General features: G+C 43.9%; 1 protein-coding gene across 4 annotated transcripts in view; it reads right to left on the reverse strand.

Moving 5' to 3' along the window:
* The window catches only part of OXSR1 (oxidative stress responsive kinase 1), a 146,661-nt gene extending 134,971 nt beyond the window's left edge, over window positions 1-11,690 (reverse strand). For 2 of the 4 annotated variants that reach the window (XM_058290744.2, XM_071212876.1), the window contains exon 1: window positions 11,253-11,690. In XM_058290744.2, coding sequence (XP_058146727.1) covers window positions 11,253-11,322 — 70 coding nt within the window. In that variant the 5' untranslated portion in view covers window positions 11,323-11,690. The remainder of the gene's footprint in view (window positions 1-11,252) is intronic. The other 2 variants (XM_058290745.2, XM_058290743.2) reach the window with 1 other exon arrangement.
* Window positions 11,691-24,501: the final 12,811 nt, after the last annotated feature.

A 24,501-nucleotide genomic window follows, 5' to 3' on the forward strand; every position in this document is an offset into this window, starting at 1 on the left:
ACTAATGCCATCAAATAGAGGGAACTGTATCCCTCAAGAGAAAGGGTGGCTCCCAGGGCATTGGGGCAGTTGAGCAAGTTAGGCCCTGAACACTATTCCATCTATCTCTGGAAGTGGCTCCTCAGGAAACGGAGGTTGGCTGTCACTGTGGGCACCAAGGTGGAAGGGAAAATGGACGTTAAATGTGTGGAACCAAAGTAAATGGGGGGTAAGAGAGGAGTTTCTTGAGAGTACACAAGGATGGATATAAAACATGTAATATTACACCATAACATATAGGAGATGACAGACTGATAATGTAAACCATAATGTAAAACATAGGATAACTAAAAATGTAAAGAACTGTGCATCCTAAAGTATGCACCATAATGTAAGCACAGATGTCACCTTGTTAGAAAGCTAATGTCTCAGACTCTGTACATCACTTTAAGTAAATATGATATGAATAGGGCGTAAGAGTATCACTGTGGAAGGGAAAAGGTTTTCTGGTGGATGTGTGGAAGTGCTGTATATTATATATATACATTGCTGTGGTCTAGGACTCCTGTGAAGAAAAGCTGAATAATTGGGGGGGGGGGGGAAGAAAAAAAGAAAAAGATAGGATGTGGAATTTTTTCAAGTCAACATTCTTTATCTAAGTTCTTTATCTAACTTTATCCAAGTTCTTTATCTATCCTTTAAACCCATCGCTATATGCCATTCCCTAGTAAGGGACCATGACATTATATTGGGCTTCAAATTTCGGGGAGTTCTGGATCACAGAGTGTTTCAACAATGGCAATGGAGGGATACTGGTATGGGATACCAATGACAGGTGATATATGGCTGACAGGGAGCTGTACAGAACATATGTCCAGGGTGCATGGTAATGTTTGGATATACTCATAGTGGCAACAATTAAAAACCACAGTAGGGGGGGTACTGGGTTCCTGGCCAGTGGTGCTCTGTCGTGGTCCCTAGGGGAGCAGCGACAGTCTCCCAGGTACAGTGGCGGGGACCGGGAGGGAGTGAGGGTTCAACAGTGAGCCCCTGATGCTAATGACTATGCTTCTGAGCTGACAAACCTAAAATAAGAACAAGGCCTAGAGCAACATTGTGCCTGGGAATTTCCTCCTGTCAGCCTTCATGTTACTCAAATGTGGCCAGTCTCGAAGCCAAACTCAGCATGTAAATGCAATGCCTTCCCCCCAGCGTGGGACATGACACCCGGGGATGAGCCTCCCTGGCAACGAGGGACCATTATCAACTACCAACTGATGATGCAACTGGAAAATGACCTTATACGGAAGGTTCAATGCGGATCAGCAGAATATCCATGTCTACATAAAATACCATGACTTTAAAATGCTGTTTGACCTAAAGTAAGGGGGAAATTGAAAGGAGAAATGAGTTTATATGGCTACACGTTTCTAAAAAAGAGTCTGGAGGCTGGCAGAAGGATTGCCCTCATGCACAACTGAGCAGAGTCAGAGAGACAGATAAAGCAGATACAACCCCCAGATATTGGTTCCTTTGAGGGCTAAAGAGACCCATGGGAGTTATGGTCATGGCCGATGGGGTTAACTACCAGGGCAGATGGCCCCTCTTTGGAAATGGTGTTTATGTGTGATGAATCTGGACTCAGATGGGATCTCCCTTCATAAGACTTTCATGCTAATGTGCTGGAGGTGTAGTTAATGTTGGGGTTTAAGATATATTTAGGGGATTTGAATCTCTGGAATGACAATGTGATAGCCAGGTCCTGAGCCTCAACAGACTCCAGCACCTACAATCTGATCTACTGGACTTACCACACTCAGCTAAGATGGAGTTGAAGAAGGACAACCACCACACCATGGAGCCTAGAGTGATTACAACTGAAAATGGGAGGATTGCATCCAGCATCCATGTGGAATCTGAGCCTCCTCTTGACATAGAGGTGCAATGGACACAACCAATCCAATGTCCACATAGAAGAGGTGGCATTGGATTGGGAAAAGTGGACATGGTGGACGATGGGTATGGGGAAAGGCAGGAAGAGATGAGAGGTGGAGGCGTCTTTGGGACATGGAGCTGCCCTGGATGGTGCTTCAGAGGTAATCACCGGACATTGTAAATCCTCACAGGGCCCACTGGATGGAATGGAGGAGAGTATGGGCCATGATGTGAACCATTGTCTATGAGGTGCAGAGGTGCCCAAAGATGTACTTACCAAATCCAATGAATGTGTCATGATGATGGGAACGAGTGTTGTTGGGGGCGGGGAGAGGGGGGGCGGGGGGGTGGGGTTGAATGGGACCTCACATATATATTTTTAATGTAATATTATTACAACGTCAATAAAAAAAAATAAAATAAAATAAAATACATGTATAACAAAAAAAAAAAAAAAAGCAGGTACAAGGCCTGAATTCATTCTCTCTCTCTCTCTCTCTCTCTCTCTCTCTCTCTCTCTCTCTCTCTCTCTCTCGCCTTTGGACCCTGATTCTGGTCGCCCTACACAAGTAAACCTGGGCATTTATAATCTATATTAGGGAATTGTAGTCTATAAATCAGCCCTCTTTATCACTCTTAAGCTACTTCCTCTCCATCTGGAACCCATGATCTGTTATTTTCTCCCATTTCTCTTCCCTCCCTACCTGAATAAATTACTGGCCTAACTCAGCCCATGTGCTCTTGAAATTCATTTCTGTAGCATACTCAAGAACCTAGACAAAATCCAGTACAATTATACCAAATACCACTGATTGTACACTTGGGATGAATTGTATGCCTTATTAATATGTAGCAATAAAATTTAAAAAAAAACAATTAGAGTTCATAAAAAAGAATCCACCTTTACCGGAAATATTAAAGGGAGCCTTACAACCTGAAAGAGAAACACAGGTGAGAAAGGCTTGGAGGACAGTATAGAACAGCAAGAATAGCAGAAATAATAAGTGAAAGAGTAAAAATACAACAAAAATAAGTTATGACATGAAAACCAAAGAATAAAATTAACAAAGCTTACCTAGACTAACAAAGACTGAATAAGAGAAGATGCAAATAAATACAATCAGAAATGAAAGGAGGAGAGTTACATCTGGCCCCACAGAAATAAAAACAATCATAAGAGGATACTATGAGAAACTGTATGCCAACAAACTAGACAACCTAGATTAAATGGACAAATTCCTAGAAACACACAAACAATCTACACTAACTCTATAAGAAATACAAAACTTAACAAACCAATAGCATTTAAAAAGATGGAATGAGTCATCAAAAATCTCCCAACAGAGAAAAGTCCAGGACCAGATGGCTTCACAGGTAAATTCTACCAAGCATTTTGATAAGAAGTAACACCAATCCTGTTTAAACTGTTTAAACTTTTCTGAACAATTGAAGAGGAGGGAAAATCGCCCAACACATTTTATGAAGCCAAAATCACCCTAATAACAAAGATACTATAAGAAAAGAAAATTATACACCAATCTCTCTAGTGAACACAGATGCAAAAATTCTCAACAAAATGCTTGCAAATAGAATCCAACAGCATATCAAAAGACTTATATACCATGACAAAGTGAGATTTATTCCTGGTATGCAAAGGTGGTACAATGTAAGAAAATTAATTAACGTAATATACCATATTAATAAATTGAAGGAAAAAACACATGATCATCTCGATGGAGAAAAGGCATTTGAAAAAATCGTGATAAAAATGTTTTGAAAGATAAGAATAGAAGAAAATTTCTTCAAAATGATAAAGGGCATATATGAAAAACCTACAGCCAACACTGTACTCAATGGGGAAAGGCTGAAAAGTTTTCCTTCTAAGATCAGGGACAAGACAAGGATGCCCACTGTCAACACTGTTATTCAACATTGTGCTAGAAGTTCTAGCTACAACAATTAGACAAAGGCGGGAAATGCAAACACAAAGAGAAGAAGTAAAACTCTCACTACTTGGTAAGTAGATTTGGCTCAACAGAGAGATAGTCCGCCTACTACATGTGAGGTCCAGGGTTGAAACCCCAGGCCTCCTGACCTGTGTGATGAGCTGGCTCATGCGCAGCACTGCCACAAGCAACGAGTGCCATGCCACACAGGGGTGTCCCCCACGTACGGGGTTGGGGGGGAAGGGGAGAGAAATACAAAAAAAAATCTTAAAAAAAAATGACTAGTATTAAAAAAAAAAATCTGAAATGTCTATGACAAAGTTACTTGATCTAATAAATGAGTTCAGCCAAGTAGCAGGATACAAGATCAACACACAAAAATCAGTAATGTTTCTGTACACTAGTATTGAATAAACTGAGGAGGAAATCGGGAAAAATTCCACTTACAAGAGCAACAAAAAGACTCAAATACCTAGGAATCAATTTAACCAAAGAAGTACAGGACCTATATTCAGAAAACTATAAAACAGTGCTTAAAAAAAATCAATGAAGACCTAAGCAAATGGAAAGACATTCCATGTCCATGGATTGGAAGACTATATATCATGAAGATGTCAATGCTACCCAAATTGATTTATGGATTCAATGCAATACTGTTCAAAATTCCAATAACATACTTTATACAAATTGAAAGGGCAATTGCCAAACTTATTAGGAAGGGAAGTACACCCGAATAGCCAAAAACATTCTAAAAAAAAAGCAGCGTGGGAGGAATTCACAGTCTGACCTTAATATATATTACAAAGCTACAGTGGTCAAAACAGCCTGGCACTGGCATAAAGAGAGATACATCGATCAGTGGAATAGAACTGAGAGTCCAGAAACAAACTCTCACCTCTACAGCCAACCTACCAAGTCCATGTTGACAGGACAAAACAGTCTCTTCAATAAATGGTGCTGGGAGAAATGGATATCCATAACCAAAAGAATGAAAGAGGACCCCTATCTCCCTCCTTATACAAGAACCAACTTAAAGTAGATCAAAAGACCTAAATCTAAAAGCCAGGACCATAAAACTACTAGACAAAAATGTAGGGAACATCTTAAATATCATGTGGTAGGTGGTGGTTTCTTGGATCTTATATCCAAAGCACGTACAAACAAAATAAAAAATAGATAAACGGGACCTCTTCAAAATTAAACAGTTTTGCATCTCAGAGGACTTTATCAAAAGGGTGAAAAGGCAGCTGACTCAATGGAAGAAAATATTGGTAGTCACATGTCCGATAAGGGTTTAATATCCATGATATATAAAGAGCTGTTACAACTCAACAATAAAAAGACAAGTGACCCAATTAAAGAAAGGGCAAAGACTTGAAAATACATTTGTCCAAAGAAGAAATACAAATGACAAAAAAACACATGAAAAAATGTTCAACATCACTAGTGATTAGGGAAATGCAAATCAAAACTACAATGAGGGGAGCAGATGTAGCTCAAGTGATTGAGTGGCTGCTTCCCATGAACAAGGTTCCAGCTTTGAACCCCAGTACCTCCTAAGGGGGTAAAAAAAAAACTACAATGAGATACCATTTCACACCTATTTTCATGGCCACTATTAAAAAGGTCAGAAAACTACAAGTGTTGGAGAGGATATGGAGAGATAGGAACACTTATTCACCGTTGGGGGAAGGAAAAATGGCACAGCCATGGTGGAAGACTGCTTGGCAGTTCCTGAAGAAGTTGAACATAGATTTGTCATGTGATCCAGCAATACCACTAGAACATATATACCCAGAATAACTGAGAGCAGTGACACGAACAGACATCTACACACCGATGTTCAATGCAGCATATTCACAATTGACAAAAAAACAGAAACAACCCAGATGTCCATCAACCGATGAATGGATAAACTGTGGTATACACACACAATGGAATATTATGCAGCTGTAAGAAGAAATGAAGATGTGAAGCATATAACAACATGGATGAAAACGGAGGATATTATGTTGAGTGAAGCAAGTCATACAAAAAGGACAAATACTGTATGACTGTGCTATTATGAACTAAATATATTATGTGAACTCTTGGAGTTAATAACTAGAGTATGGGTCACCATAAGGTAGAATGAGGTTGGAGAATGGAAGGCTGAAGGTTAATCTGTGCAGATATGGTAAAAGGTTGTTTGTTAATCTTCGGAAATGAACAGAAAAGTTGAAAACACAACACAGCGTTTGTAACCAGCAGTGGTATTATATGGGTATTACAGTGGTTTTAAGGGAAAGTCTAAGGTCATGTACATCACCTAGGGAATGCTAATAACTGTAATATGGGTCTGCATAGCATTGTAAAAGCTCATGTGAAAGGTGAATACGTTTAATATTGCATATATAAGCATATATGACTGTTTTTCTTTGAAACTATACAAATATATGTTAAAGTTACAAGATGTTACTATCAGAAAAAAATTTTTTGCTGAGTAAAAGAAACCAGACACAAAGTAAAAAATAAAAAATTTACTCAAAATCGATCATAGACCTACATATAAGAGCCAAGGCTATAAAACTCCTAGAAGAAAACTTAGTAAAGCATCTTCAGGACCTTATGTTAGACAATGGTTTCTTAGACTTTACACCTAAAGCACAAGCAGCTAATCAAAAAATACATAAATGAGACCTCATCAAAACTTTTGTGTCTCAAAGGACTTCATGAAAGTAAAAGAACAACCTATATAATGGGAGAAAATATTTGGAAACCACATATCCAATAAGGGTTTAATATTCAGAATATATAAAGAAATCCTTCAACTCAACAACAAAAAGACAAACAACCCAATTTAAAAATGGGCAAAATATTTGAATAGATATTTCTCCAAAAAGATATACAGAAAGCCAAAAAAGCACATGAAAAGATGCTAAGTATCACCAGTTATTAGGGAAATGAACGTCAAAACTACACTGAGATACAATTTCATACCTGCTAGAATGGGTACAGAAAATATAGTGTTTGAGAGGATATGGAGAAACACATCTTTTTCTTACCTAATTGCTTGTGGGAATGTAAAATGGTGCAGCAGCTGTGGAAGACAGTTTGGCAGTTTCTCAGAAATGTTTATCATATGACCAGGCAATCCCTATTCTAGGTATATACCCAAAAGAATTGAAAGCAGCAACTCGAAGAGTTACTTGCACACAATTTTTCACAGTGGCATTACTCACAATTTCCAAAAGATGGATGCAACCCAAGTGTCCAAAAACCAATGAATGGATAAACAAAATATAGTATATACACACAATGGAATATTACTCAGCCATAAAAAGGAATGAAGTTCTGATACATGAGTCAACATGAATGAACCCTGAAGACATTATGGTCAGCAAAATAAGCCAGACACAAAAGGGCAAATACTTTATGATCTTACTGATTTGAAATAATTAGAATAAGCAAACTGACAGAGTCAGAATCTAGAATCTAGGTAACCAAGGAATGGGGTGGGGATAGGGAATGGGAAGTTAAGGCTTAAAATGTATAGGGTTCCTATTTGGAATGGTGGAAATGTTTTGTTAATGGGTGGTGGTTATGGTAGCATAAAATTGTCAACCTAAGTAACAACTTTAATATATATCCGAATGTGATTAAAAGAGGAAATGTTAGATTGCAAAAAGAATAAAAATTAAAAAGAAAAAAATCCATAGGACTATACTACACAGTGAACCCAAGGTTAATAGTATAATTGCAGAAATGTGCCATCATCAATTATAACAAACGTTCCACACCAGTGCAGGTGTGGTGATGGAATGTAAGATCCTGTATTTTGTAAATGATTTTCTGTAAACCCACAACTCTGAAATAAAGAAAAAAAAATCCATGGAACTGCATAACACAGTATAACCTTAAATTAAACCATGGACTACAGATAATACAATTATAAAACCGTGCTTTCATGAATTGTAACAGCTGTACCATACCACTGTACCTTGTCAGTAACAGGATGGTATATAGGAATCCTGTATTTTATGCATTATAAACCCACAACTTCTCTAATTAAAAAAAAAGTTAAGAAATTATTTTTAAAAAACTTAGATATACCACTTCCCACCCACTAAGACGGCTATAATTAGAAAGATAGACAAAAAAAACAATGGCCAAATGTAAAAAAATAGAAACCCTCATATATCTCTAGTAGGAATGTAAAATGGTTCACTTTGAAAAACATTTTGGCAGTTTACCACATGACCCAGCAATTCCACCTGTAGTTATATACCAAAGAAAAATGAAGCATTTTTATGTTTACACAAAGCCTTGTAAGTGAATGCTCACAGCAGCATATTCCCAACAGCTAAAAAACAGAAACAATCCAATGTCCATCAACTGAGGTAGGCAATAAAAAATTTTAAAAAACACATGGATACAAACTATAACGTGGATGAACCTTAAGTGAAAGTAGCCAGACACAAAGCACTACATATGATGCCATTTATATGAAATATCCAGAAAAGGCAAATCTATAGAAACAGAAAGTAGATTAGTATAATTTGCATAATGGTTGTCTGGGAATGGGAATAGGAACAGGGAGTGACTACAAGGGGACATAAGGCATCTTTTTGGAATGATGGAAATATTCTAAAATTGGATTGTGGTGGTAACTGAACAACTCTGTAAATTTACTAAGAATTACTGAATTGTATACTAAAAACAAGTACATTTATGATATGTAAATTATACCTCAATAAAGTTTCTAAAACATGAAAAAATACTATGCTAAGTTAGAGAAGTTAAACACGAACAACCACATATTATATGATTTCATTTATATGAAATGTCTAGAAAAAACAAATCTATAGAGACAAAGTAAATTCGTGGTTGCCTAGGGATGGGAACAGGGATTAAATGTAAAAAGGCACAAGGGATCTCACTGGAGTGATGGAAATATTCTAAAACTGGATTATGGTGATTACTGTGTACAACACACTAAGTTTACACTTAAAATGGGTGAAATTTTATGGTGTTAAATAATACCTCAATGAAGCTGTGCTAATTAAAAAATAAGGGGGGGGAAGCGGATTTGGCCCAACAGATAGGGCATCCGCCTATCACATGGGAGGTCCAAGCGGAGGTCCGTGGTTCAAACACCAGCCTCCTGACCCGTGTGGAGCTGCCCATGCGCAGTGCTCATGCGCGCAGGGAGTGCGGTGCCACGCAGGGGTGTCCCCGCGTAGGGGAGCCCCACGTGCAAGGAGTGCGCCCCGTAAGGAGAGCCACCCAGCACGAAAGAAAGTGCAGCCTGCCCAGGAATGGCGGCGCACACATGGAGAACTGACAGAGCAAGATGACGCAACAAAAAGAGACACAGATTCCGGGTGCCCTCGACAAGAATACAAGCAGACACAGAACACAGCGAATGGACAAAGAGAGTGGACAACTGGGGGGGAAGGGGAGAGAAATTTTTTAAGTAAATAAATCTTTTTAAAATAAATAAAGGAAAAATAAAATAAAATAAAATAAATAAAGGGAGCAGGTGTGCCTCAAGCAGTTAAGTGCCTGCTTCCCACACTGGAGGTCTCAGGTTCGGTTCCCGTGCCTCCTAAAAACAAAAAGACAAAGCAAACAAACAAAAAAACAAACTCGGGAGGTTCAGTGGTTAAACCTTTTATGACTCACGGAAAACTCGGGGAATCTGATAAAGACTGCCACATCCCAGAGGACTGAGAGACCCCTCGTGCTCACTCAGAGACCCACTCTGAGGATACCACGTTAATAAATCACTAAGCCTGTAGGGGCCTCACAACTCTGAAACTCCGTGCCACCTCACCATCAAAGGCTGTAAGAATAATTGCAACCACCCTCTTCATCCTAGAAAGATGTACATCCTACCAGAAAGGAAAAGAAAATTCCTCTTCTAAAATGATAAGGAGTTCCTTTCTTTACTCTTCTGACACCATTTTGGAATCTCTCACTAAACCCCTTCCTCAGTGTGTCTCTGACTGAAGAACCCGGAAGCAATTAACCAAGAAAGAAACCTAGTTGTCTCTTTAGAACCAACCAGTACAGGTCAAAGGCCCTGGAAGCAAGGACACAGGCCCGGAAGTGGCTGTAGGAAAAGAGCAGGAAAAAGAAGACATCTTTTCAGAAAAAAAACTTAGCCCAGGTTTGTTTCAAAACAACAAGCAAGAAAGGTGGGGGGCGGGAGGGGAATGACAGTTTCTCTAAAGCACAGACACACTGCAAGAAATACACCCCCAAGACTGCTAGGGAGTTTTTGTCAGTCTTTATTATAAATTAATTTTAGGACAGGATGCTGCTGATCTAGCAAAGCAGACAATTCTCTTTCCTTCACCTTGCAGGGGTCCGCTCACGTCAGCTGGACGTGTTTAGCTAAATCCACCTTCTTTTGATCTCTAAAGTCTCTGGGTTATTGTCCAACAAATACTGCCCACTCCCCCAATTACTGGGCCTCTCCGAGGAGAACTACAATCCATGTCTATGCATGTTTTGGTCTCTGGCAAGTGGTATTCCTGGACCCCCTTCAAATTCACTCCACACCCCAACAGCCAGATCGATCAGATCACGTCAAGCCCCTGCTTGAAACCCTCTATTGACACTTAAAATTCCAAAGTCCTTACCATGGCTAAGAAGGTCCCTAAGATCTGGCTCCTCCCTTGCTATCCTTGCCGGTCTTCTTTCTAGCCCCAAAACAACATCAAGCCCTTTGCCTCTTCATGCCTCAGTGGGGAAAGGCCTTCCCGTCTTCCACGGGCTCTTCAACGCTTATTCCTCCTCCTCTGTCGGGGCTCAACTTAAACGTCATCACCTCAGAAAAAGAATCTTCCTCGAAATCACCTTGACTGGGTCTCCAGGTTATTCTCCACCAGAACATCCCACTCCCTTCTACGGTCCACTTATCTAATGTCTCCCTCCCTGACTAACAGTCAGTTCCGGGGCGTCAGAAGTTCGTGACGAGGTCGCCCAGTGCGGCACCTGCAGCTCCATCTTAAGAGGAGCCCCAGCTCCACCCCGCAACGTGGGCACTTCGTGAGCACTCCAGGGCTCTCGCAGGGATGCAGGAACGAGCTAGAGAACCCCCAATCCCAGGAAGAGGTAGCTGGGCCTACGGTTCCAGTTTCCCACCGCTCACGCAGAGCCCGAAAGGCCTTTCCCACCTTCAGTTCTAGAGAAGTGGCACGTCTGTCACCGCGAATCTCTCGAAGCCATCAAACCCCATCCCGCCCCGCCTCGCACGAGCGCCCCTCAGAGGCTCCCTCCCCGCGCTCCACAAACCTGCCGCCTCACGAAAAGGCCCCGAGCCCGCGCCCCTCGCGCCCCCCGCGCTCCCGCGTGTCACCGGCCGCCGGGCGCGGCGCCTCCCCCCGCAGCGGCGCCCGCTCTCACCGATCACCTCCTGCAGCTCGTAGTCGTCCCTGTTGATGGACCAGGGCAGGGCGCTCGCGTCCTCGGACATGACGGCGGCGGCGGCGCTCGCTCCGCGCTCGCACTCGCTGACCTCTCTTGTCTCCTCGCCGCGCCTCTCCCCACCCCCAACCGCCGCGGCCGCGCCCCCACCAACCGCCTCGAGAACAGCCTCGGGTCGGCCGGCGCCGGGGCTCTGAGGCAGCGCGCAGAGCAGCGACGGCCGCTCGGGCTCCGGCGGACCTCGCCTCCCGCTGCCCCGCGTCCGGCACTACTTCGCCCGGCCCTGCTCCGGGCCTCGGCCTCGGCAGCTGCGGCTACAAGAGACGCGCCTGGGCCCGGCCCCTCCGTCCCGCCCTCCGCCCGAGCCCCACGCACGGGCCAAACTTTCCCTTCTCCCTCCACCTGCCGGCACGCAGCGCGCTGACGTCACGCCGCCGGGCACGCCCCGCCTCGGCCCCGCCTCGGGCCGCCATCGCAAGTGTGTCTGGACTACGAAGCGGGCAAGCCAGAAACCTAGACAGGTGGGAGTTGACAGTGGGAAGGAATAAACGGTCAAGAATGAGTTACGCCAGGATATCAGAAAGCCGGAGAAGAGCTTAAAGGAGAATAGAGGCGGTGGCCACACCAAGCATGGCGGCCAAAGAGCGGCCGAGCGGAAAGGGAGGAACCGCTTGCAGGGGAGGGGGCACGTTGCCGTCTCCGTCGACGCATTCATTGGTTCGTTTGAGAGGGACTCGGCAAGACAGTGGGAAGCCGTGGACGTCAGTCATAAATTTGTCCCACTTCCAGACTCTCAGCGTGCGTCTTGAGGCTAGGGCTCCAGTCCTTCAGGATCTCCAGTAAGCAGTTCGCCTTACGCCTCCGGCGTGACGTCACGGCGTAACCGTCACACCCCGCGGCACGTGCAAACGACTCCGCAGGGCGTGGAGGAGCGGGAGAGAGAAGATGGGTGGAGTAGTCTTTGGTTGTGGACCTCTGCCAACTAGGAGAAAGGCCTTGGGCTACCGGACTGAGCGGAACCGGAAGCTTACCCGTGACAGTTTTTTAAGGCGGAAGTTCTGCCTACGCGGTCGCGGCGCTTTCTGCAGCGTAATGGTCGGGCAGGTACTTGTGTCTATTCTCTACTCTGGGTATGGACCTCTGATGAACACTTGCCTTGGGGGCCGATTTTTTGTTTTTGTGTTGCCTCAGCGCGGCTTGGGTTATTGAGATTAGGCCCATGCGGTTTGTGGTGGTTTCAAGGGTCTTGACTTGTTTTGTGTTACCTCAGTAAGCTCCAGTTTTCTCAAGTTGACTACCCAGGGCCATTGGAGAAACCTGTATGAGCTGAAGACTGTGAATGCGCTTGATAAATGGAGAAAAGAGCACCAACATGAACAAGGCTAGGTGCAAAGACCTTCCCAGTGGAACATCTGTCACGCCAGTAGTCGTTACGGAAGAGACCTTCACCAAAGCTGTTTTGAGCTCTGTGGTAGGAGGCCTGCCACCCACAAAACCAAAGCAGTCAACAAGGAGCTGTCGGAATATGGGAATGTTGGCAGGTTTCCACCTGGCTGGTGGAATTGGAGAACGTTTCGTGGAGGAGGTGGCATTTGGCAAGACCTTGCAAAGTTAGCAGAGTTTCACCAGCTGGGAATTGAAAGGATAGCATATTCCAATGAGAGCAAAGGTGACAGACTTCCCAAATTTGAAGTGATAGTACAGGCCTTCCGGTAGAAACCGATTTCAGCCTTTGCTACTGTCACCTTCTTTAGTGCATGTGCTGCTTTTTTCTTTTTGCGGGAAGGAGTGAGGATCAGATAGAGAGGTGCTAAATCTCGTGATAAGGATTAGAAATCTCAAGGTTTGTACCAATAGAAAGACCCGTGAAACAAATTCCTAACCTGGGGCTTTTGGCCTTCTGTGTGGACCATGGACAGACTTTAGATATATAGATATTTTTTAACTCCCTTGAAATTATATGTGGCATAGTTTATACTTCAGAGAGAAAATTTGGCCAACTTCCTCCTGGCTTCTCTTTCCCCAGTGAAGAGGAGCTACTAAACTAATGGTGAAAATTCAAAATGTTAATTGGCCCACATTCTTGGTGAGCAGGGTCAGTGTACGTTAATGGATTCTTTTCACCCATTCTTGGTCTCTTCTATCTCCTCCATGCATAAAGTTTGATTGATTAGCTGAGCCAGAACCTGCTCTGCCAGTCTGGTCATTTTTTGTCCCCTACATCCTGGACTTTATCCAAGTGAGCTGACAAAAGTTAAGATCCCCAGATGTAAATGAATGAGGAATAGGTGAATGCTTTGAGGCCAGAAGCCCAACTCTCAACCTCTTTCTTAGCTTGTGGAGTATCTTCCAGGTGATAGCACTATCCTAAACACTGGATATACATCAGTGAACAAAGCAGACTTAATTCCTGATTTCATGGCAACGATAGTCTAGTAAAGAATTAAGCAAATAACTAGATAGGTAAATATAAATCCAAAGAAATTCTTGGCAAAAAGGAAAAAGCCAGGATACTGTGATAAAAAGTTAGCTAGGGAGTTTAGAGGAGAATGAGGGAGTGAGTCTTGAAAAGAGTATTTTAAACAGGTACAGAGTATAAGGGGATTGGGGCACTTTTGAAGCTATTAATAAAGTAATACTTTCATTCCCATTAGGGAGTTGGTGCTTGTGTATGATTCTCTCAGCAATCTTGTGGGGGTGGAAGGAAAGGGAGGGTAAAGTGATTCTGAAACTCTGGCCTTAATAGCACAATTTCACCAAACCCTACCAAGATATCCTCTAGATTTCTTGAATATATGGCATATTTTTCTGGGGAGAGGGACCTGCTTTCCCTTATATTTTCAAAGAAGTCATTGTGTTAGTTTGGTTCCCCCAGTCCCCCAAAGCAGACTCTTGAGACCAGGATTTGGGTGCAAATCATTTAATTAAGAGGTGACCCCAGGAGATACTCTGATGGAGTGGAGAAATGAGTCAGGAAAAGTAAAAGGTTGTTAAAGGGCATTAATAAGGGATTACTATGTATTAGAAGCTTGTGATAATTAACAAGCTGTAGCTCAATTTCCCCTGATATGCACTGGGGAAAGGCTAACCCCACCCCCCATAAGCCTACTTGTCTAAGGGCACAGCACTTCCCCACAGGTTAAACAAAGAAACCACATAGAGACGGGAGTAAAGGGAAATGGAGACCTTCCCTACCTGTATATCAGAGGGAGATAAAATCCCTACAGATCAAAGAAACATCTGCTCCTGCCCCATTCCAAGAAACCATAACTCCCTAACCAACTATCCTCTAGTCACTATCAGGGAAAATTTTCACCTCTAGGGCTTCTGTTGGTCCCTGTACCTCACTCAGACCCTCAACCCCCTCCCACCAACTATCATTTCCCCGCCTAGGAAAGTTCTGTATAAATTCAAGTCCCCCCCCCTTCCAGGAGTGGGCTGAAGTCTCTCTTCAGACCCCCACCATGCTGGTGGGGGGTCTGACGTCTGTTCTTCAAACCCCCTCCGTTGGGAGAGCTTCTCATACATTCTCTGCCTGCCTGTGGTCATATCAGTCTCCTTGTCCCAGTAAGCACTATTTTTCTCCAACTCTATGTGAGCAACTGAGCTCAGTTCCACTGGGGGTGGGTGGGCAACCATCTGAGAAACAGAACACACCACAGAATTGTCCCACTAAGGGGCAAGGAGGCGGGGCTCTTTATCCATCAACTATTGTTCCTCATTAGGATGTTAAGCTCCTGCTTGGGTGACATTTGCTCCTAAGGTCAGAGAATGAACTCTGGCAGAGATTTGGGAAGCCCTCCTCGTGTACTTGATATCTCTGAAAGTATACTCCAAGGTAGTCCCAAGGGAGATGCGCCGCGCATAGACAGCATCTTCACAGGGATTAAACTCAAAAGTTAAGATAAATCACTGTTTGGACTGAGAACCCAAAGTATGCTCATGCTTCACCTTCATCGTTGCCCTTAAGCAACTGTAACCCACTTTATGCTTCCCTTTTTTAGCACCTGCAGGGTAGAAGGAAAAAGACTGATTTCAAGGCTACTGATGCCTTGAAGTGGGTAATAAACTATTTAAAGGTTTATTTTTATTGCTCCTATAGGCTCCTTTAATGGAAGAAACAGTTTGTGAAGTCTAGAAATGAATGTACACCCTAGGTGAGGAACCAAAACATAAAGAAAAGCACAATTTTGTGTTCCTGTCATGAGCCAATTTTCTCAGTAGTTTCTTGTCAGTACCAGGACCAGCTATAGATGGCACAATCTGTTCCTTATCTCTCCCTCATCTCCTGTTACATGTAGTGTGATATCATCCCTTGTTAGGAAAGGAGATGACAACCTTCCTCACACAGGTGCTGTTTCCTCACTGTGCCTGAACAGTGCCCTGCCCAGACCCGTATGCAGGTATGGTGTTGACTAAATAGATGAGAGAATGAATGTAGGGGAGACATGCACGGGCCAGGCGTCTGACACCTGGTGAGAAGCCTGCATCTTGGCCAACCCAGGAAATACATGTTCAGAGTGGCACGGCCGGTGGTGTCTGCAATAAATAGATGGATGCAAAGGCTGTTACAGGGGGGAGAAAATCAGTCCATGCCGAGAGTCGAGCCTCAGCCTTAAGTGGACTCTGGACACAGTGGAGTTTCTTAAGCTTCCACCAGGGGAAATACCAGGTTCCTAGGGGCCTGCTACATTTCAAACACTCTCCTAAATGATAAGTGACTAAAAACCTACTTCATGGAAAGCGGATGTGGCTCACGCAATGGGGCACCTGTCTGCCATATGGAAGGTCCAGGGTTCGATTCCCAGGGCCTCCAGGTGAACACAAGCTCACCTGAGCAGAGAGCTGGTGCAGCAAGTTGATGCAACAAAAGGAGACACAGAGGAGAGACAATAAGAGACACAGTGGGGTGGGGGGAATAAGGGAACCCCTTATATTTTCTAATGTAACATTTTTTGCGATCTATGTGTCTTTAAAAAAAAACGACAAAAGTTAAAAAATTAATTTTTTTTTTAAAAAGTGATGTAGCAGTCCAGGAAGCTGAGGTGAAACAAATAAATCTTAAAAAAAAAAAAAACCTACTTATTAGGCTCTTTATTGTGCATTATTTGTAATAGGAAGCAACCTATGTGTCTTATCAATAGAGGACTGGTAATTGTATATATTATGTGGAACATTTCTTTAAGAACACATAAGAAATTTGTGTGTTAGTATAGTTAATGCTAGCTGCAGTAGCAACCCAAAAATCTGGGTGGCTTAATCCAAAAATTGACTTCTCATGCACATCAAGCCCAGTGCAGAAGTCAGTCGTCCTCCTCCAAGCAGAGCACTGGAGATGGCAGCTCCTTCCATCATGTGACCACTGTCCTCTAGGACCTCCATGGAGGCCTCCACTGGCTCTCTATAGCCAGCCAGTCAGTCACAGAAAACACCTTAGAAAGCCAGCCAAGGCCAGAAGGGCTATTGTTACCTTTTCCCATATGATGTTAGCCAGAAATCCGCACATCTGACTCCAACCCAAATTACGGAAGCTGGGAAATGTCTCCCTGTGTGCTCAGGAAGAAGAAACAGACGAGACTGGTGAGCATTTAGCCAGTCTCTGCCATGACTGGTAACTCTGGTTGCCTCCAGGCTGGGGTACTGGATTACCAAGGAGGAGGAGAAGGAGGGATATAGATACACCCTTCGGTGTAATTGTCAAAAACAAAAATTTTTATGAGTACTGGTTCATTTATAGTTCATTCATTCTATGAAATATCACACAGCAGTTAGAGTAAAGGGGAGTGGTTGTGGCTCAAGCAGCTGAGCTCCCGTTTACTACATGTACAACCTGGGTTCAATCCCCAGGACCTCCTGGTAAAAAAGAAAAGAAAAAAGGAGTCCCCGCCCTGCATGGTGAGGAGAGGCACATGGTGAGGCGCGGCAAAATGGCACGCCAAAAAGACAATGACGCAACCAGATAGGAAAAAAAAAAAGTAAAGTAGATGTATACATACTGAAATGAAATGACCCATAATTAATGTGTCAAGCAAGTTGTAAACTAGATTTCTACATGTATGTAAGTGTATAGAATAAGGTCTGGTAAGCACATGGTGGAAATAGCCTTTTGCTGTATGTATATTCAAACTGTATTATAAGGAGAAAATATTCAAATACTGTATGATACTGTGTACTAACAATATATTTTAAATAATTTATTTAAATCAATTCACTAAGAGTGATTCCACAAAAATATTTGGGGGCTTGGAAACTTTTATCAGGAAGCAGAAGTGACTCAAGCAGCCAGGCTCCCGCCTACCACATAGGAGGCCCCAGGTTTGGTTTCCGGTGCCTCCTAAAAAAGAAGATAAACAGACACAAGGGCAAACAATTGGGGGGAGGAAGAGAAATCAATAAAAATATGTAAATCTTTTTAAAAAAAAAAAAAGAGACTTCTATCTCAGCTGCATTAATAACCTTGAAAATGCAAATAAAAGTAAAAAGATCCCATTTCACCCCCACCAGATAGCAAAAATTAGAATATTGGGGAAGCAGTTGTGGCTCAACTGATAGTGTCCGCCTACCATATGGAGGGTCCAGAGTTTGATACCCAGGGCTTCCTGACCCATGTGGTGAGCTGATCCATGTTCAGTGCTGCTATCCGCAAGGAGTGCTATGCCACATGGGTGTCCCCCATGTAGGGGTGCCCCATGCACAAGGAGTGCACCCCACAATGAGAGCCTCCCTGCGCAAAAAAAAAGCACAGCCCGCCCAGGAGTGGCACTGCACACATGGAGCGCTGACACAGCAAGATGATGCGGCAAAAAAAGCAACATGGTTTCCTGGTACTGCATGTCGAGAATGCAAGCAGACACAGAAGAACACACAGCAAATGGACACAGAGAATAGACAACGGGGGGGAACAGAGAGAAATAAATTAAAAAAAGAGAATGCTGAGTGTTGGCCGAGATGAGGAGCAATAGAAATGCTTAGCTGCTGCTAACAGCAATATAAATTGATGCATTCTCTATGGAAACAGTTTACTATTTCCTACACTATTTCCACTACAGCCCAGCAATTACACACCTAAGTATATAGCCTAAACAAGCTCTTGTACCTATATCCCAAATAACATATAGAAGACTATAGCAGAGTGTTTTAAATAGTTATATAAAGAAATCCACCCAAATGTCCATAGATAGAATATAAAAATATTCATACAATGGATGTTATACATCCACTGTATAAATATATCACAGTATAAATATATTACAGCTATATAAAATTGCTAGGATGACTCTCAATGCTGATAGAAACAAAGTAAGAAAATAATACACGCAGTATGATTGCATTCACATAGAGTTAGATGTAGTTATAAAAACACCCAAAATGCAGGTGTCCCTCACTGTCTAAACCAAGGAACCAAATAGTCATATTCTGATCATTTGCCTTCTCTCACCCTCTGAACTCAGGAACTGAATAGATTCTGATAGCATGGCATATAATGCCTATTTTCATGATACAAAATACAGATAAAACCCAACAAAATCATAGCAGCAGTTAGATTTAAGTGCTTACGATGTGCCTGGAGATGTACTAAGGGTTATATAAACCTCATAAAACCAGTAAAATAACCCTGTGAAGTATTTATGCCAGTTTTACAGATGAGGAAACAAACTCAAACCAGTTAAGAAACATGCCTCCAGAGATTCTTGGAAGCGCTTAGCACAGGGCCTAGCTGGTTGTAAGAGCTCATAAGTGATAGCTGCTATTTATTAGCAGATGCAAAGCGGGTAAGAAAGCATTATAGGGGCAGGTTGAACTGTATGCTTTGGCTCAGATCTACTTATTCAGGACAAAGTTTTCAATCGCCACCTGCATGATGTCCTCCTCATCATATACTCTTGCATCATCACTGCCCCTAACATTGCCTAATTTCTTCTTGCAAAATCTAATTAAAGAATAAGAGCGTTTCTTGAATCTCCGTGGATTTTGAAGCCTTGTTTACCTTTAGCACTCAACCTGAACAAATAGGTTAGGGTTTAGGGTCTAACAAAATTAAAGAAACCTCTCCCTGTCTAGGCCCCAAATCGGGAATTCCAGGACACCAGAAAATAGAGGCGAAAGTGCCGTTTCGTCCCTGTTAAATGCAGCACCCAGGTATGACCTGTGCTCCACACAGCTGGCAGCCGGCTATTTGAAGAAGAGTTCCTCTGCCATCATGCACAGGGACCTGGCCTCAGAACTGGTGCTGCTTCCCCGAATGGCAGTGGACTTGACTGAAGCGGAGTTCCCTGCTGCCTTAGAGCCAAGTCCAAGCTCTGGTCACCCTGTCCAGCAGATAGGTGGATGTTATCCTACTATTTTCAGATTCTCCCGGTCCAAACAGTCCCTTGGGGGCAACTCGGTCTCTCTCAGGTAAATGCTGACCCACTCAGTCTCCACCTCCGCAGGCCATCCCTCCCAGGGTCTAGCTGGACCTGAGGATAATAAAGCCCCACCTTGACCCCTTACATGGTCAAGAATTACATAAGAATGTCTTACAGAATGTCCTGCCCAAGTATTTAACCTGCCCAAACCCTAGAGAGAAAAATAATAAATTTTAAAGATTTGGTAGCTTTGTGGTAACTGTTACAGAATACTTGGTGCTGTCATCAGTCATCTCATGCACTTGATAAGCCTGAAAGCAGAAAAACAGGAACTAACTCTGCCTAGCATTACCTATACAGACTCTGTTGTGTCAGGAAACAATCTTTCTCATTTCAATACGGAGTTGGGTGATTTCACTTTACTGATTGTCCTTGGGAAGTTGATAGTGTGCCTATATGGTGTGCACGGTGAGTATTAACATTTCACCTAACGGGGAAACCTCAAAAGACAGCAAATTTGGGGTACCAAGGACCCCTCGGACAGTCCTGGTGAAGCAAGTGGGTGTGCACAGGCATATAAAAAACACATCGTTCTTCTAGACTGAGTAACCCGGGCTGCAGGAAGTGCGCTGCCTGGAGATGAGTGTGCCCACACATTGCCTGGGGAACAGGAGTGGATCGCCGGGCGGAGAAAGGGTGGGGAAGGACTTTGCACGGGGAAGGATTGAAGAACTGTCAGCAGATGGAGGCAGCAGAGTAGAACAAGCAACTGAGATGTTTCCACACAGCAACCCAGCAATGAGAATGAACTCTGAAACAGGTGAAATCGGGGAGCTGGACCATCAGTATTGTCCGTGGAGGTCCCGAGTTCACAGTTGTCTTCCGGCCCCCCACATCACTCAGATGACAGTGCTCCTTCCAGGCTGCAGGGGGAATGGCCGTCCACCTTTAACGTCTACACTGTGAGGCTCACTGCCCGGGGTGGGGGGGTTAATATAACACCTGTCCTCTAGGCATGTGGACAGGAGAAACAGAATAAGGAAGCTAGGAGGGCAGGCAGGCCCCTGGGTCCTCACTCTAAGCCATCCCCCACCAACAACACCTCATGCCGATTTTGATGGGGGAGATGTATAGAAATATCCAAGACAAGTGTGAAGACGATGAAGAACCCACGAGTCCTGCCTCACTTCCCCGGTAGGACTTGGCAGGAGGCTTCGAGCCTCTAGGAGAGCCCTGCACTAGACTCTGCATCCTGTCCCACACGATGTGGAGCAATAATGTAGCAAATGATAGAGAGCCACGTCTAGGCCAGTGGTCACCAGGATACAATGCCAGGTTCCCCGCGCCTATAGTTGGTTTTCAGGAGATGAAAGGCTTTCCCGTGCCCAAGTAAAGCGCAAGAAGGCATTGTGGGGCTCCTGAGCCAGCAGAAACAGAACCAGCTGGAAGGAGGAGGCTGCAGAGGTGAGTGCTTGCAGCTCCGTGGCTGGAGGTGAAAGGCTGGGTCCATGGGCTCTAGCCCTGGGTCCTGGATCACGCTCCAAGGGCCAGGTGAGGCCCATTGCATCTCCACAGGCAATTCCTGGGAGCTCAGGAATCAGGCCAGGCCGGGCACTTGAGGGCAGAGCCAGATGCCAGTACAAGGACCTGGTCACAGGAATCTGAGGTGACTCTTTCCGTCAGCCATAGGGTCACAGGCGCCTCCCCTTCGCCATGCTGCCAGACACCGTCTGGGCAAGATGAAAAAGGAAGGGGAAGAGATCTGAAAAACTAAACATTTACCTATGAGAAACCAACTTACCCCCAAAAAACACTGTTTAAACCAAAAGAACCTCCGGTTAATTAGCAAGCCTAAATTACCAGCAGGGCCTCAGCAGGGCAGGGACTCGTGGGAAAGATTAGATGATAGAAAACAAGCGGCATGTCTGCCCTTATAGGGCAAACATTTGAAGTGCCCAGTTACAGGAGCCCTTCACTGGAGCCTGTTAGACCCACTCAGCTGGCAGCAGAGCAGGAAAAGGGGGCTTTCGTGATGGGAGCAATAGTAAGCCAAGGCTGACTGTGGCAAAGTGGAGAAGGCCCACGGCAGGGAGAAGCCCGTCAGGGGACACGACGGGCCATGGCTCGATGGGCACCACTGGGGGCTCGAGAAAAACCTACTTGATCAGTTAGGACTCTTGGTTGCTGGCTATAGAAAATCCAGACTGCGCTAAGATGCCGACATTCCTGCTGTTAATAAAGGTCACGATAGAAATGTGTTTCTCTACCATAGTAAGAAGCAGCAGTCCTGGGGTGATAGTTCAGCTCCATCGTGTCAAAGCCTCGGGCGCTCTCTGCCCGGTGTCTGCCATCTTCTACATGCAGCTTGGGCTCTGCTCAACTCGCCCACATTCCTGCAGCATGAAGGGGTAGAGGATACACTCCTTTGTCATGAACCCAAAGGTGTACCTATCACTTCCTCTTGCATCTCATTACTCATAACTTAATCACATGGCCACACCTAGGGTCTCAGCTAGCTGTTGCCACCAAAACTCTGCATAAGGAACAACCACAGATTAAAAGTGCCATATACCAGTAGATACGTATTTCTTGTTCACGTGTCTGTAGATCAGCTGGTGTTCAGCTGATCTAAGCTGGACTTAAGTGGGCTTGGGTCTAGGCTGCAGGTTGGACTCAGGTCTGCTCTACGTATACTTCATTCTCCTGCCCCCAGCAGGCTACCCAGGGCATGTGCTTCTCATGGTAATGACTTTCATGGTAATAGCAGGGCACAAATGCCTTGGTAAGTAATGTATATAGATTAGATTTCTCTCTCCCCACCCCCTCGTGGTTTTCACTTGCTGTGTCTGTTCATCGTCTTTGTTTCTTTAGGAGACACCCGGAACTGAACCCGGTACCTCCGATGTGGGAGGGCAGTGCCTAATTGCTTAGGCCAGCTCCATTCCCTTCTTTGTTGTGTCTCTCGTTATGTTTCTCCTCTTGTGTCTCTTGTTGTGTCATCTTGCATCAGCTTGCTGCACCTGTGCCTGTAGTGCCAGCTCTCTGTCTTCTTTAGGAGCCACCAGGAACTGAACCACAGACCTCCTCTGTGGTAGGTGGGAGCTGAGTCACCCGAGCCACATCCACTTCCCTAGATTAAAAATTATGTGAAGAAGGTGGTCTCCAAGCGAGGATGGCAAGATGGAGGCCTCAGCCCACCCAGCTGCACAAGCACATCGAAAGCCTTTGCTCAACTTATGTCTGCTAACATCCCATTAGTAATGCAAGTCACAGAGCCATACCCAGCGTCACTAGGGCAGGAAGAAAACTCTTCCCATAGTGGAGGATGGATGGGAGGGAGTAAATGTTGTACATTATTCTTGTCTACCAAGTCTAGATACAGAGGTCTCTGGGAAATAATGGTCTTTAACAGGGTGATCATGTGCCCAGCTAAAACTCTAGAGTTCTATTCCTAAAGGAAGGAAAAGAAGCTGGAGGCCAGGGACAGTGCCACAATGCTTATCAGTTAGGAGGAAGTTTCCACTTCCAGTTTAATGGAACCATGATTGTGTTCCCTGGTGGTGGAAGCATTCTTCTCTTGGCATTAGGACTTCCAAACCCTTCAAGGCCAAAGTTGCAGAGATGGGAAGCATAAAATTTGCTTTTTAGTGGTTTACTTGGTATAACAGTGGGAGGGCTCACTCCCACATTTACCCCTTGTTTCCCAAATCCCTGAATTCTGGTTGTAGGAGAGATGGCACCATATATTGACTAATGGTTTAAGGCTTTTAAACTGAGCCTTACACCAGTCGATTGCTCTACAAAACCAGCTCTTTCTGGGTAATAGTAGGCATGTGGTAAGGCCAGGAGTTCCAAGAGCGTGAGGCTACTTTCATACTTTCTTTGCCATAAAATGAGTTCCTTCGTTGGAAGCAATATCATGTGAGAGATCATGGCAATAGATGAGGCTATTCTCGAGGTACACAGAATAGTGATGCAAATCCATACCCATGATCTTAGGAAGATAAATCAATGCATGTTGAAAGCCAGGCATCTGGCTCATACCCCTGGAAATGGTGCCACTTCTGGGCCAGCAGAGCCTTTGTACAAACAACTTGGGCACTCAACAATAGTGCTTAGGGAAATTTATATTACTAACTGCCTGTGTTACAAAGAAGATTCTCAAATCAGTGTCCTCAGCTTCCAAATTAAGAAATAGAAAAAGAAGAGTAATTTGAACCTGAAATAAGCAGAAGAAAAGATGTAATAAAAACCAGAGTGGAAATTCAATTAAATAAGTAACCAAAACAACATAGAGAAAAATGAAGTATAAAGCTGGTTCTTTTAGAAAATCTGTAAAATTTGTGAACCCCTGGTCAGACTGCTCAGAAGAAAAAGAGAAAAGATACAAAGTGCCAATATCAGGTTTAAAGAGGTGGCATCACTATAGTTTACAGGTATTAAAAGGACAATACAGGAAATATTATGAACAACTTCCTTCTCATAAATTTGATAACTTCAATGAAATGAACAAATTCCTTGAAAGACGCAAACCACCAAAACTCACTTCAGAAGTAGATAACTTGCACAGATGTATATCTATAAAATTTTTTGAAACTGTGGTTAAAAACCTTCGCCTAAAGAATACTGTGGTAGGAGTCAGACCAGCCTGGTGAGGGCAAGTCTCTATTGTTGGTCCCAAAGCAGAGTCTCCGTCCCTGTCACCCTGGGCCTATTGCACTGGTGCTCGTTGCACCAGAGTGACTGAGAAAGTGTTACTGAGAATCTCACACACAACAGATACTTTGATAAGCATTTACGTGGGATACAAGCGCCTTTATACTGTGTGCGTTGTGACAAGTCCAGCCAAGGAGCCATAGAGCTCCTGACCTCCCTGTTAC

This window comes from Dasypus novemcinctus, chromosome 31 (assembly GCF_030445035.2).
Source record: "Dasypus novemcinctus isolate mDasNov1 chromosome 31, mDasNov1.1.hap2, whole genome shotgun sequence".
NCBI classification, from domain to species: Eukaryota; Metazoa; Chordata; class Mammalia; order Cingulata; family Dasypodidae; genus Dasypus; species Dasypus novemcinctus.